This window comes from Myxocyprinus asiaticus, chromosome 28 (genome assembly GCF_019703515.2).
Source record: "Myxocyprinus asiaticus isolate MX2 ecotype Aquarium Trade chromosome 28, UBuf_Myxa_2, whole genome shotgun sequence".
Taxonomy (NCBI): Eukaryota; Metazoa; Chordata; class Actinopteri; order Cypriniformes; family Catostomidae; genus Myxocyprinus; species Myxocyprinus asiaticus.
Window position 1 is genome coordinate 26,017,753 of NC_059371.1, and position 16,130 is coordinate 26,033,882.

At 41.1% G+C, this 16,130-nt stretch overlaps 1 protein-coding gene across 7 annotated transcripts in view; it reads right to left on the reverse strand.

Moving 5' to 3' along the window:
• LOC127418713 (la-related protein 4-like) overlaps nt 1–16,130 on the reverse strand; it is a 44,371-nt gene that overhangs the window by 2,969 nt on the left and 25,272 nt on the right. For 6 of the 7 annotated variants that reach the window (XM_051659422.1, XM_051659421.1, XM_051659423.1 and 3 more), the window contains one exon: nt 12,649–15,695. The exons of the other annotated variant lie outside the window; for it this stretch is intronic. In XM_051659422.1, coding sequence (XP_051515382.1) covers nt 15,297–15,695 — 399 coding nt within the window. In that variant the 3' untranslated portion in view covers nt 12,649–15,296. Of the gene's footprint in view, nt 1–12,648; nt 15,696–16,130 lie in introns of those variants that run through there. 7 annotated transcript variants of the gene reach the window in all.

Below are 16,130 nucleotides of genomic sequence, written 5' to 3' on the forward strand. Positions count from 1 at the left end.
CACTCTTTAATTGTGTCAGATTCATTAGAACAGACATCGATGAAAAAACTCGGTTTAATAATGATACCAACATTTTTTATCATGTGCAAAACATTTTTTCTTTGCTCCTTGACAATTCACATTGAACGAATCTGCAGAAAATGTAAGTACAATTATTCACGTGCACACGCACATCCCCAGTTAACATGATCCCCAGTTGATCCATAACACCGGCAAGCAAGTGTAGCAAAATGTTTCGGTTACGTATGTAACCTCGGTTACCTGAGATGAAGGGAACGAGACATTGCGTAGATACGCATATGGGGAGTGCCTTCTTACACGACCTAGTTGAAACCTCTCTACAATAACGCCAATATTCTAATATTGGCTATGGTATTTGAGCCCCGCCTGTTTTGGCGGGAAACTGTCTGCCATAAAAACAGGTGCACAGACACCATTTCCTCAGAATTTCTGACTGAGAACAAGGATCGCATCGCTCGTGCCTCAAGAACTCTGAGTCTTGTAGTGTGGCTACCATTCGCAATGTCTCGTTCCCTTCGTCTTAGGGAACCGAGGTTACGGACGTAACCCAGACGTTTCCTTACGACTCAGTACACTTGACATTGCGTAGCTACGCATATGGGGAACAGAATCCCATCACGCCGCACTACACAACATAACTTCCCAGAGAGGAAACATGGTGGCGCATTCTTTTGGGAAAGACCGACATGAGTATGCCGCAGTGAGTGATCCTCGTGTTGGCCAGGAGGGGAGCACTCATAACAAACATATGAACTATTGTCATATAGTATGAATTAACTCCTTATGAACCCAGTCGGGAAGGGAGTTTATTTATAATGAAAGTACTTGTGACTTCATGGTAAATTACAGTGCGTCCGGAAAGTATTCACAGCGCTTCACTTTTTCCACATTTTGTTATGTTACAGCCTTATTCCAAAATGGATTAAATTCATTATTTTCCTCAAAATTCTACAAACAATACCCCATAATGACAACGTGAAAGAAGTTTGTTTGAAATCTTTGAAAATTTATTAAAAATAAATAACGAAAAAAAAAAAATCACATGTACATAAGTATTCACAGCCTTTGCCATGACACTCAAAATTGAGCTCAGGTGCATCCTGTTTCCACTGATCATCCTTGAGATGTTTCTACTACTTCATTGGAGTCCACCTGTGGTAAATTCAGATGATTGGACATGATTTGGAAAGGCACACACCTGTCTATATAAGGTCCCACAGTTAACAGTGCATGTCAGAGCACAAACCAAGCCATGAAGTCCAAGGAATTGTCTGTAGACCTCCGAGACAGGATTGAATCGAGGCACAGATCTCGGGAAGGGTACAGAAAAATTTCTGCAGCATTGAAGGTCCCAGTGAGCACAGTGTCCTCCATCATCCATGAATGGAAGAAGTTTGGAACCACCAGGACTCTTCCTAGAGCTGGCCGCCCGGCCAAACTGAGCGATCGGGGGAGAAGGGCCTTAGACAGGGAGGTGACCAAGAACCCGATGGTCACTCTGACAGAGCTCCAGCATTTCTTATGGAGAGAGGGGAACCTTCCAGAAGAACAACCATCTCTGCAGCACTCCACCAATCAGGCCTGTATGGTAGAGTGGCCAGAAGGAAGCCACTCCTCAGTAAAAGGCACCTGAAGGACTCTCAGACCATGAGAAACAAAGATTGAATTCTTTGGCCTGAATGGCAAGCGTCGTGTCTGGAGGAAACCAGGCACCGCTCATCACCTGGCCAATACCATCCCTACAGTGAAGCATGGTGGTGGCAGCATCATGCTGTGGGATGTTTTTCAGCGGCAGGAACTGGGAGACTAGTCAGGATCGAGGGAAAGATGAATGCAGCAATGTACAGAGACATCCTTGATGAAAACCTGCTCCAGAGCGCTCTGGACCTCAGACTGGGGCGATGGTTCATCTTCCAACAAGACAACGACCCTAAGCACACAGCCAAGATAACAAAGGAGTGGCTACGGGACAACTCTGTGAATGTCCTTGAGTGGCCCAGCCAGAGCCCAGACTTGAACCCGATTGAACATCTCTGGAGAGATCTGAAAATGGATGTGCACCGATGCTCCCCATCCAACCTGATGGAGCTTGAGAGGTTCTGCAAAGAAGAATGGGAGAAACTGCCCAAAAATAGGTGTGCCAAGCTTGTAGCATCATACTCAAAAAGACTTGAGGCTGTAATTGGTGCCAAAGGTGCTTCAACAAAGTATTGAGCAAAGGCTGTGAATACATGTGATTTTTTTTTTTTCGTTTTTTATTTTTAATAAATTTGCAAAGATTTCAAACAAATTCTTTCACGTTGTCATTATGGGGTATTGTTTGTAGAATTTTGAGGAAAATAATGAATTTAATCCATTTTGGAATAAGGCTGTAACATAACAAAATGTGGAAAAAGTGAAGCACTGTGAATACTTTCCAGATGCACTGTATAACGGCCAGAATGCAGACGGTTGTGCAAACGATGGGGAGCCCATACTTAAAGGGAAGGGCATAAGTATATATTTGGCCAATGAATAGCAAGTGCTCTAAACAGAGAGGACTTGTGAAGAAAGAGACATTACATCTAGGTTGTAAAACCTTGCGAATATGTTTTGAGAGGACCATCCTGCTGCAAAACATATGTCTTGTAAGGACACACCATTCGTCCATGCCCATGAGGAGGCCATGCCTTAACACCAATTGGGCAAGTCTGACACTGCGATTCATAAGCCAGGGTAATTGCATCGACAATCCAGTGAGAGAGCCTTTGCTTGGAGATGGACATTCCTTTTGTGCGTCCATAGCATATAAAGAGCTGATCAGACAGTCTGAACTGGCAAGTACGCTCAACGTATGCATGTAGTGCCCGCACAGGGCACAACAAATGCAATGAATGTTCCTCATCCGAATTAAATGGAGGAGGGAAGAAGGCCTGAAGGTGAACCACCTGTGCTTTGAAGGGCGTGGTTAGGACCTTGGATACATAGCATTTCCTGGGGTTGACAGTGGCTCTTGAAAGACCAGGGCCAAACTCCAGACATGAATTACCGACCGATAGTGCATGCAGGTCACCTACCCGTTTTACTGAGGCCAGAGCCAGCAGTAGTGCGGTCTTAACGGAGAGCATGCGCAAATCAACCAAAGTCCAAATGCTCGAAGGGGGGCCCTGTGAGAGCTTCTAGGACTAAAGTTAAGTCCCAAGTCGGGACTGTAGCTGACCGAGGTGGGTTTAATCATCTTGTTTTAATCAACTTTATGATTAAATCAGGCTTGCCTATAGAGGCGCCGGCTTCATGTGCGTGATACGCAGATATAGTTGCCACCTACACTTTTTTAGCGTTGACAGGGTGAGTCCTGCATTAGTGATGGTTCGTTCATGAACAAATCTTTTATTTGACTCAGAAGAACGAGTAGTCTCAGAGAGTGATTCGTTCATATTGTGATGACCGCGCATGCGCATAGCTCAACCTCCGTTTGTTTGTTTTGTGAAAACCGCATAGGCGCTGTACAGGAAACAGAAATTATTAGTTCACCTTTCAACTCTTTTGAGTCGTTCGTTCTTTTGTCATGTGACAGCCGTATATGTTATGCATTGCTCACACAGAAAACAGAAATGATTAGTTCACCTCTCGAGTCTTCTTGTCCAAGCTGTTCATTCTTTTGTCACGTGACAGCCATATACGCTATGCATTGCTCATACAGGAAACAGAAATGATTAGTTAATCTCTCGAGTCATCTGGTCCGAGTCGTTTGTTCTTTTGTTACAGCCGTATATGCTATGCGGACAAGAAGATTCAAGACGTGAACTAATCTTTCCGTTTCTCATAATTTGTCCTTAATGCAGCCGCATTATCATTTTTTTCCTTATTGGGATTATAATCAAAGTTTGCGTAAGTAGATGTGTTGGGGGGATTTTGCTATTGAAAATTTATAATTTTAATTTAATTCTGCTCAAATAAACGAAATGACTTGAATAAAGATTCGCTCATTTTGCTGAACAAGACTCAAAGATCCAAGTCAATAAAATGATGCGATCTTCCCATCACTATCCTGCATCTAATCGCTCTTGAAGAAATATTACAATTTCATGTTTGGGGCAGTTTACTGGGTCCTTGCCATGTAAGAGACACCAATCAGTGAACACCTTCCATTTTAGTGTGAAGAGGCGTCTCGTGGATGGTGCTCTGGCCTGTAAAATGGTGTTCATAACTGAACGCGTCAGTTCTGGCGCCCTGTTCAGGGGCTGCACATGCCGGTTCCACAGCTGGGGCTGGGGATGCCAGATTGTGCCTTGCGCCTGAGAGAGGAGATCCCTCCTCAGTGGTATTTCCCATGGTGAGCTGACAGCATCTCCATCATTTCCGGAAACCATGGCTGGTTGGGCCATTTCAGCGCAACTAATAAAACCGTTTTCTTGTCCTCTCGGACTTTGCATATGACAGAGTGAATCAGGCATACCGGGGGAAACGCATATTTGCATTTGTGCCATTGTGTCCATTCCCAGCGGGGCTTGAGACTTCGAATACCAGAGGGGACAGTGGGCATTCTCCACTGAGGCAAATGGATCGATTTTTGCTTTGCAGAATATTTCCCAAAACCTCAATACAGTTTGAGGATGAAGTCTCCATTCGCCTGGTATCACCCCTTGGCGTGACAGTAGGTTCGCGCAGTAATTCAGTTGGCCTGGGACATATGTCGCTCTCAGAGAGAGGAGATGATGCTCGCCACAAAGGAGGCAGCAATGCGTCAGTCTCAACAGTGACGGTGAATGAATTCCGCCTTGGCGGTTTCACAACTGTCATGTTGTCTGATCAAACCAGGACATGACAGCTCACTATTTCTGACGGAAAAGCCTTTAAGGCACACTGCCCCCCAACCTGTGTTGGAAGAATCCGTAGTCACCACTTTCCGCCTGACAACTTTCCCCAGCTTGACACCTCGCAGGTAAAACGCAGGAGCTATCCATGGTGCTAAAGCAGCTATACAGCGGCAGGATATAGTGATGCGCATGCACCCTTGACGCCAAGAATGTTGTGGCATGCGGTGCTTCAGCCAGCACTGAAGAGGTCTTATGTATAAGAGACCTAATGGGATGGCGGCGGATGCTGCCACCATAAATCCCAATGCTTTCTGAAACAGCTTCAGAGGAAGTGTTCTCCCCAATTTGAACTGAGACAGACACTGTAGAACACGCACGCTCGTGGAATCGAGGCGGACACCCAAAAAGGAGATATGTTGGCTGGGGGAGAGCGTACTCTTCGCCCAGTTTACATTGAGGCCCAAGCTGTTTAGATGCTGAAGCAGTAAGTCTCTGTGCTGGCATAAAAGAGCCTCTGATTGCGCCAGTAACAGCCAATCGTCAAGGTAGTTCAAGATGCGTATGCCGCTCAGTCTCAGAGGGGCGAGAACCGCATCGATGCACTTCGTGAATGTGCGAGGAGCCAGAGACAGTCTGAAGGGCAGGACTTTGAATTGATACGCTGTTCCCTTGAATGCGAATCTGAAAAACATCCTGTGATGTCGTACAATTTGGATATGAAAGTACGCATCCTTCAGATCTTCTGGTCCTCTTTGTCTATCGACGCAAACCAATCGTGTGGGCTTACATGCGATAAGATCCGTTTCTGAGAAATCATTTTGAATGGGCACTTTATAAGTGCGCAATTTAAATGTCTCAGATCCAGGATTGGCCGAAGTCCACCATCTTTCTTTGGAACAAGAAAATGATGGCTGTAAAACCCTTTTTGTGCTTGACAATTTGGCACAATCTCTATTGCGATTTTCACGTTGAGATTGTGTATTTCGGCTCATAACACTGGCGCATCCTTGGGTGAAACCGTGGAAGACCGAACGCCATTGAAACGGGGTGGCCAGCGTGCAAACTGGATCGTATAACCATGTTCGACTGTTTTACGTACCCATTCTGAAATACCCGTTAAGGCTCGCCACGCGTCCACATAATGCGACAGAGGGCAATTTGGTTTGCTCACTGTATGATATGATGTGACGCTCACTATAGGGCAGTGGTTGCACATAATGTTTGTGCTTTGAAGAGGAAAAGGGGTCTTTATTGAGAATGTGTGAGTATCTCGTGCATTTGCAACAAGTGCTGTATTGTTTATTGCACATATTGCATTTATTTGAGTGCAAGACACAGAAACAAGAATTTTGATGTTTGATGTTTAAAATAAATGACAGGTAACAAAATAATAACTGTCTTTTCTTTGTAACACAATCAGATTTGTCTATGGCAGCATGGTTAGGTTTGACTGTATATTGGAGCATCATTGCAAAATCTGTGGTTTAGAAAAAATGCTACAATTTGACAAATAATAGTTTTGTATAATGTCTAAATATACACTATATTGCCAAAAGTATTCGCTCATCTGCCTTTAGACGCATATGAACTTAAGTGACATCCCATTCTTAATCCATAGGGTTTAATATGACGTCGGCCCACCCTTTGCAGCTATAACAGCTTCAACTCTTCTGGGAAGGCTTTCCACAAGGTTTAGGAGTGTGTTTATGGGAAATTTTGACCATTCTTCCAGAAGTGCATTTGTGAGGTCAGACACTGATGTTGGACGAGAAGGCCTGGCTCGCAGTCTTCGCTCTAATTCATCCCAAAGGTGCTCTATCAGGTTGAGGTCAGGACTCTGTGCAGGCCAGTCAAGTTCTTCCACACCAAACTCGCTCATCCATGTCTTTATGGACCTTGCTTTGTGCACTAGTGCGCAGTCATGTTGGAACAGGAAGGGGCAATCCCCAAACTGTTCCCACAAAGTTGGGAGCATGGAATTGTCCAAAATCTCTTGGTATGCTGAAGCATTCAGAGTTCCTTTCACTGGAACTAAGGGGCCAAGCCCAGCTCCTGAAAAACAACCCCACACCATAATCTCCCCTCCACCAAACTTCGCAGTTGGCACAATGCAGTCAGACAAGTACCGTTCTCCTGGCAACCGCCAAACCCAGACTCGTCCATCAGATTGCCAGATGGAGAAGCGTGATTCGTCACTCCAGAGAACGTGTCCCCACTGCTCTAGAGTCCAGTGGCAGCATGCTTTACACCACTGCATCCGACGCTTTGCATTGCACTTGGTGATGTATGGCTTGGATGCAGCTGCTCGGCCATGGAAACCCATTCCATGAAGCTCTCTACGCACTGTTCTTGAGCTAATCTGAAGGCCACATGAACTTTGGAGGTCTGTAGCGATTGACTCTGCAGAAAGTTGGCGACATCTGCGCACTATGCGCCTCAGCATCCGCTGACCCCGCTCTGTCATTTTACGTGGACTACCACTTCGTGGCTGAGTTGCTGTCATTCCCAATCGCTTCCACTTTGTTATAATACCACTGACAGTTGACTGTGGAATATTTAGTAGCGGGGAAATTTCACAACTGGACTTGTTGCACAGGTGGCATCCTATCACAGTACCACGCTGGAATTCACTGAGCTACTGAGAGCGGCCCATTCTTTCACAAATGTTTGTAGAAGCAGTCTGCATGCCTAGGTGCTTCATTTTATACACCTGTGGCCATGGAAGTGATTGGAACACCTGAATTCAATTATTTGGATGGGTGAGCGAATACTTTTGGCAATATAGTGTATATCCAATGCTTAACATGTAGTAAGATCTAGAAATTCAGTTTGTTACAACATTGACTTATAGAGATCAGCCAATGCGTAGAGCACTGAAGTCATCTACTGGCCACAGTTGTTATTTCATGTAATTGTTTTTCTTTCTTTATTCCAGCAGATGTCACCAACAGGGGCGTCAATTGCGTATGGCATGGTATGGCAGCTGCCATACTTTGGCTGCCTGGTCAATGAAAAGGAATATATTTTAATTACAGGATTAACAGAGTTTAAAAATTTTTTTTATCACAAATAAATTGTAACTGACTCAATTCCATACCCGCGGGCTGTTTGTTTGACTACATCCGCGGTTACATGCGAAAGTCTGCGCGTGCTTTAGAGAGCGCTCCTATCTCATGGTGAGCTGCGCTGTGAACATTTACACGCGCTTTAAAATATCCCTCTTGACGCGAAATGATAAAGACACAGCCGTTAATGTATTACGAGTGTGTAAACAGACGGGATACAAATCTGCGCCATCTTGACGCGATATGCATGTAAATACAGCCGTTTTGTGTTACGTAATGAGGACAAAAATCTTAAAATATACACATCAATAGGCTATTAACAAGAAAAATATATATTTAAAGGGGCAATAATACATAATGAAATATTTAACTTCATCAAACACTTTAAATATTGAAGAATTAAGAAATAATTGAAGAACAGGCTACAACAGCATCTATGCATGGGTTTGGTGAAACTTGGCAAAAAGTTCAGACAGTTCTGGCTCGTGCTGCTGTCTTTTCTAACTCATCTGAATGATGGGGTGCGTTCCATTCAGAAGTGATCATCCCTAATCCCTATTTCCTGCAAAGACTTTACCCTCCATTGTGAGAGCTTTGAAGGGCTGAAAGGTGTGTGGCTCAAAAATAGTTGTCCTTTGGTCATTTTATTGTAAATTCTGTTTGCCATGACCCAACAGCTTGGCTACCATTATTATTATTCCTTATGCCAAAATCTCCTAGACATAACATGTTTGTGATTTCAAACTTCAACTGTCAAACACAAGCCCTTTGTCTTACTGTAAGACCTGTAAAACTTTCTAACTTCAAGCGTTTAGAAGTATTTTAAATTTCAGACATGGTTTTGTCAAACCAACGTTACAGTTTGTCTCAACAAACTGTACGTATCTAGTTTAATCAGTACTTTTGTACCACACAAAATAAAATATCAATATATTCTTTTTCCCAACCACTTAAGCCAAGTAATCATTTGTAATGTAGGGCAAGCTTTCAGTTGTAGCAATAAACAGCATAATAAATGTTTTTGTTCGACAGTTCGATAAAGCCTAATATATGAAATAATAGTCAGATTTTTTTTTTTACTATTTAAAATGATTTTTCTATTAAATAATGACATTTTAAATAAGCACGTTGCATCAATTCAATAAATACTAATTTTGAAATATCAGTAACAATATAAACATTATTTTTCATTTTACTTTATCAAAATCAACAAAGATTTCACATCAGTAAGATGAGTTCATCACTCAAATTTGTTTTTTCCCCTCCCCTTTATTTCTCCCCAATTTGGAATGCCCAATGCCTCGCCTCAATCCGGGTGGCGGAGGACGAATCTCAGTTGCCTCCGTGTCTGAGACCGTCAATCCGCGCATCTTATCATGTGGCTTGTTGAGCGCGTTACCGCGGAGACATGTGGAGGCTTCATGCTATTCTCTGCGGCATCCATGCACAACTCACCACGCGCCCCACCGAGAGCGAGAACCACACATTATAGCGACCATGAGGAGGTTACCCCATGTGACTCTACCCTCCCTAGCAACCGGGCCAATTTGGTTGCTTAGGAGACCTGGCTGGAGTCACTCAGCATGCCCTAGATTCGAACTCGCGACTCCAGGAGTGGTAGTCAGATTCAATACTTGCTGAGCTACCCAGGCCCCCGCCTTCATGTTGATGATGTAGAGGCTTTAGAAAGTCATGTATCAAATATGATATGCATCATAGGGTTAAAGAATAGCTCAAATGTTTTTTAATTTGAAACAGTAATGCAAAAGGGTCCTATAACAGGGCTGGTGGCCCTCATAGTCACAGGGCCCTGTTGAGGGGGCCTTGTATAAGCTGTGGGGCCCACATATTCAAGTTTATATTAAACAATTGTTTTCAAAGTTGGTAGGCTGCGAGACCTTACAGCCCAAATCCCCCCCCCCCCCCCCCCACCTCACCTCCCCCCGAAATCAGCAGGAGGAAAATGTTCACCGCACAACTTCAATATTTTGAGTGATTCAATGGGTATATTGAGTTAGCCAGCAGCCATAACTTCAGTCGCTCAGGATCATAGACCTTATTCACGCTAGCGCCATCTTTGATTTTTTATGGGAATGACAATGAGGCTGTGAGGGATAGACTTACCATATCTTCAAAAGGCTGTACTGCAGTTTAAAGTGTTTTTGGATCATTCTGCGGACAAAACATTGATTAAATATCTGTCCAAGAACACTCAGTAGACAAAGAACTCCAAACAACATGAGTTGTGGAAAATCAGATGTGAACTAGGAGCTTTATACAGCTTTATACTGATCGTGCCATTTAAGAGAGGGTAGGTCTATCCCTCACAGTCTCGTTGTTATTCCCATTAAAACAAGATGGCACTAGCGTGAATAAGGTCTATGGATAGGGAATCTGTGAAAAGTTAGTCTTTCTTCTTGCGGTGATGCCCGTGGATATAAACTAATGTTTTTCATTAAGTTGAGGCATTCAGAATAAGCATATCAGTGCAGCAAGGACCATTTTGAAAAAAACTTGCTGAGGCAGCTTGAACTCCACCCTTGTGAACGTACATACCGTTTGTGGGTCATTTTTGACACGCAAACACCACAAGTGTGACTCAAACCTACAGAACAGAAATATTCTTCCAAAAATCTTCATTTGTGTTGAGCCGAAGAAAGCAAGTCATATACATATGACATGGCATGAGGGTGAGTAAATGATGAGAACATTTTCATTTTTGGGTGAACTATTCCTTTAAGGTTATTAAAATCCATGTTCACCAAACACTGAATGGAGTATCTAGGCTTATACAAAGTATCTTTCAAGGCAAGTCAGTCCCCTCAGCAGCCATCTTTGGAATGCTACTGGGTGGGCAGCTATTGTCTATGGATCCAAGCAACATAAAAGTACAGCTCCTATCTACTTGAATGGGGAAAGAACAAAATCTCCAAAACAGTTGGTAAAGATTACGATCAAAGAACCTTTATTAAATTTAGCAGTTAAATCTGACAATAATGATAATTGTTAAATTGTGATCCTTTAACTCAGATTATACTAAAATTCGCTATTTTTCACGCTGGTCCAGCTAATGCGCATATCGCGCATTCTCGAGTTGACCGATAAGCAATGTCTGTATCTAAAAGGTGACTGGCTCTTTTACCTGTAAGGCAGGACTTCCTATTCTACATCCGCCACATTGCCTTTCTCACAATCATTTCAATAGCCTACAAGTGGCCCGTCTTGGGCTAAATGGTCTTTGGCTTATCCTTATATTCCTTATTTTCTTTTTAAAATTATCTAAATTATATGCCTAATTCTTTAGACACTTAACTCTTTAACTCTTCATTTTAATAAATAAATACATAGAAATTAACATTGATGTGAAAATGTTAGCCTGACAAAGAGTGAAAAACAGGCAACAATATCTGAAAGGGAAGTTCCTTTGCATTGAATCACACAAAATATAATGCCGCTAATAGGGTAAATCTTCCATACAAATTTTCAGGTCATATTTAACTCCAAAATCAAAAAAAAAAAAAAAAAAAAAACAACAATTATTGAAGCCTATTTTTTTTTTAGGACCATAAAGGACCTTTTTTTTTTTTTTTTTTGCATTGTGACATTATTTTCATGAAAATAAGCAATTAAAAATATTACATTTTAACTAGGGCTATGAATCAATTAAAAAATTGTAACTAATTAATAAACTAAAATGTAAGGCATTTTACAGAAGACCTTTTTTAATAATAGGATTAAATGGGCAGATTCCCTTAATTTCAAACTTTATAGGCAATTTAAACAAGTGTATATTGCCAATGATTTATTAGACACTATTCATACAGATATAAAACAAACTGAATGCTGAAGTGTAATTTGCTTAAGTTTAAAATCTCAAAAATATTATTTTCTGTGGCCATGGTTCAGGCTCTACAAGTAACTGAACCGCTCCTCAGTCTCTATTGTGCAAACGCTGGGTCTCTCTCATGCTTTTGACACTGGTTCAGATGAAAGTAAGCGTTTTTCGGGCGATGTAAAGAGATACGGCAATTTGTCCGTATCTCTCACACACCAGGTTCACCGCTTGTGTGTGAAGTGTCCATTCTCCGTACAGTAAATCTGCTCCTGTGTTTATTATGCCTGGGACATGCGTCGTGCGTAATGCAGGGCCGTAACCACAATATACTTTGAGGGGGAAAATCAGTTTCCTTTCTGTATTGTGCAGTCGTGTCGAGCGTGCGCCTCCAGAAAATGTATAAATGTCAATTTTTGCCACTGGAAAACATTTGTGAAGTTTCAGGAAGTAAAAAAAAAAAAAAAAAAGGACATTATGTTAATTGAGTGGCTTTTTAAAAATACATTAAACAAAAAAATCTGTATAGCAGAAATTAACACATTAAATTTCCCAGCCTTAATTTTACTCTAATTTTTCTTTTTTCTCTCTTCATTGTGGAGTGAAATATTGATATGCTATTTCTCCTGAGAACCAGGTTATACAAATTCTAAAATAAAAAAAATATATATTAGGAAATGTTAGAATTTTGAAAGCAATGTTACATGAAAGCACTCTCTATTTTCCTACATTTGCAATGACTTCAATTTGACTAAACAAATGTCCAAACTGAGTATTTATTAAAACCCTTCCTTAAGAGTAAAATCAAATCATGGTCAGTAGGTACTTTGGTAATGTTCTTAAATCTTTCATCTCTTAGATAAAAGGCAACACAGAGCAGTTTGACAACACAGCATATTTGCAAAGAGAGCAAATGAACAAACCAAAGCTGTAAGGCCAAAACAAAATAATTTATTTTCTTTTTGTGACATTTTATGCAGACTGCTAGAATTTAGTGTCTCATACACCTCAATCCATTGTTATATATTCTTCCCTTTGCCACACCAACCCTTAAATCAATTAACAGCAATAACCCAAACATTTAAAGAAATTTGTTAATTTCTGTAGATTTATGCGAGCCTGTCAACATCAATACCTTATGCTCCTAGTATAATTTTTCATTACATAATAAGATTTTTTTAAACAAGTTAGTGCATTTCATTATGCTAAACCACTAGCTGCTCATATTCATTAAGGAGAAAAAAAAAACAAAAAAAAAGCCCCAGTGATTTATTTACCGCATTACTAAACCTCTAGTAAATGCATCAAGTATTTTCTCTGCTGAGATCTCAAAAAATAAACAAATTTGTTAAATCTGTGATTCTCTACCAATGTCTTTTTGTACATAGTCATGAATCATAACAACTTACAAGGATAGGGGGTCGGGTGGGGGATGGACAGCAGAATTAAAATAAATTAAAATCAATGTTTTAAAAGCAGTTCTTACAACAAATTTAACAGCAATACTGTATGTATTGCTCCTCTGATTAAACGTTCAAATAACAGCATCAATTCACCACTTTTTTGTAGCAAAAAAAGTGTCCCTGCTTTTCATAGTCCCCAAACAAAATGGTTTTCAGTTAACTCAGTCATTGTACCATCTACCAAAGCAACTGTCAACTTCCTAATTACCCAAGCAAATTCCACCCTATCAAAAGGCATGCAATGCCACTCTGACGGTACCATGACAGACCTATAAGATACCTTACAGCAAGAGGATTTTTTCCCGCCATATATTGCAGACTGTCAAACACTCTTTTTAGGGAAGAAATGTAATAGTTCAAATAAGGAATTTGTATTACAATTCATGGAGGACACATTCAAGGGACACCAAGCATTTAACATTCAATTCTCCTGTGAACCTCATCTCTTTGAAATTACAACGTGGCTGTGGCTGGTTTGGAAAACATTAAAGCTTTGCCAAATTTGGAAGTTTACATAACGACAAGAGCTGGTGCTGTAACTGACATGAATGAGAACTGTGAGATGAAACTGGACACCCTGAGCCAAAACAAATCAAATCATATATTTTAAATGATTTCAAAAGCGACATGTACTGCTGATTTTGGCTTCTGAATGACCAAAAAGTGAAATGCCTACATTGATTCCACTGACACAAAAAGAGTTGTCCTGATTCTTGATATAATAGTGATAGACATATTTTGTATTTCAAACGGTTTCAGGCTCAACAATAATTGATAGATTTGCAAACAAACTAAGCCTCAGTCTTTCTTGAGCTATTTCATCATTGTGACCATGAAATCCATCAACAATCCTGAATGTACTTATGACAAAAAGAAACCTTGCCCAACGAGAACCAATTCGCTTAATGATCATGATTCTTCTCTAACTTGAATTAGCCCAAACCACCACACCATGTTGTAAACAAAGAGCCTGACCGATTATCAGGATATTTGAGCATGCTCAGAAGCCATTCAGGGAGGATAGTGCACAAAACAAATAAGGACTGAGATGACACCAAGTACTTGAGTGTCTATGTACCTGACTGTTAAAAGTTATCATTCACAGGCTGCTGGTTACTCTAACTACAAAAAAAAAAAAAAAAAAAAATCACCCATCAGCAAATCAGTGACATAACAGCATCATAATTGGCAGACTTGACTTTATGAAGTGACAGTGGGCTATATCTATTAATTATTAACAAGGCTCCAAAATGTATCTTTATACTGCACGTAATGCATTTTTAAATGAGCACTCCGAGTCTGGGAGCATACTAGAATTACTAAGAGCTACAATTTGTCACGCAAACTAACACAAACCTCCAGCGCAAACCTCACTGTCACCCCTAAAGATACCTGCAAAACAATCCACTCTCTAGAATGCATCACATTCTAAATGGGATCTAAATCCCAAAATAGACTACTCAAATCTACAGCAAACCACATCCTTTCACTCAAAGGTTCATTTATACTGTCAAACCACCCCAGGTCATACACCCAGTGTCCTGTGACTGCAAATGAAGCAACTGAAAAAATAAAAAGATGAATAATTGCATGTCAAAGTGATATCTTTGTAGGTACATGACATATCTTTTATGCACGTTCCTTTTCTTAGTGCATATGCTCTTTGCAGGCCACAAATCAATCTCATCATCAACCGGGCCATCAGACTGCCCTCTTTTTCACCTATTCCCAGCAAGGCTAAGAGAAACCACCTTTCTTTCAAGAAAAATAGGAGCAGAAAACCTCACATGGATTTTCATTCTGAAAGGACATTGCCAAGTTAGAAGCATACAATGTTTGTTTTGGTTTTTTCCTGTTTGATGGCGTCCTTCAACAAGCACAAACTGCTTCCAATTGATGCCCATTTGCCTGGATACCCCAATCTGTGCATTGTTACTTCATGAGACTTTTCCTCTGGAAGTGCTCCAGGCAGGAGAGGTGAATACCATGTTAATTTAGATTTTTATATCCTATTTCATCTCTTTATATATATATATATATATATATATATATATATATATATATATATATATATATATTATGTGTGTGTAAATATTAATTCATTAAGGATTTCTTTTCAGAGTCTTTCCTTTGGCGATATCGGGGGGATGTTCTGCTCTTTTCCAGTGTGTCTGGAACCTCCCTGGGGGGAACTACGATGGCCAAAAGGAGGGCGTCTCTGCTGCTCTCGTAGTTTGAACCCCCCTGTACTGGCTCTGGGGGGTCCGTTACTGCGGGAAAAGCCATGGGAGTCACGAGCTGGCCGGCCCTCCTTGGCCTTGCAGTTGCCCCCTGTTTCCTGAGGCCGCTCCTGTTTGTTTGCGGGGCTGGAGGGCTGCTCCTCCACCTTGTTTACACGCAGCTCTCTCAGAGGCTGTGCAGTTGCATTGTTGGGGCTGGAACTGGCTACTGGCTGAGGGGGAGGATCCTTGGGTGGTCGCTGACATACTTCAGCATAACTAAGCTTGCGAGGTTCCTAATGTGAAGACAAACATTAAAAAAGAAAAATAAGTCAAGATGAAGAGGGTGGGAAAATTGTCAATACATCAATCAGGAAAAAAAAAAAAACATATGAGACTAGGAACATTTGAAAGCATAAGTTTCAATTTTGGGTGAACTATGTCGTCATTTACACACCCTCATGTCATAGGACCAGTTCCAAATTTGTATGACTTTCTTCCATGGACACAAAAAAGATGTTACACTGAATCTAAGGGACGGTCACTTTCATTGCATTTTTTTTTTTATACAGTGAAAGTTTATGTTGACTGAGGCTAACATTCTGCCCAACATCTCCTTTTGTGTTCCACAGAAGAAAGAAAATTAAAAAGGCTGGAACAACACTGCCACACTCTGATGAAGTATAGTGCAGTGGTTACCCAAACTGGGTGCTGCCAGAACTGGCTAAGGG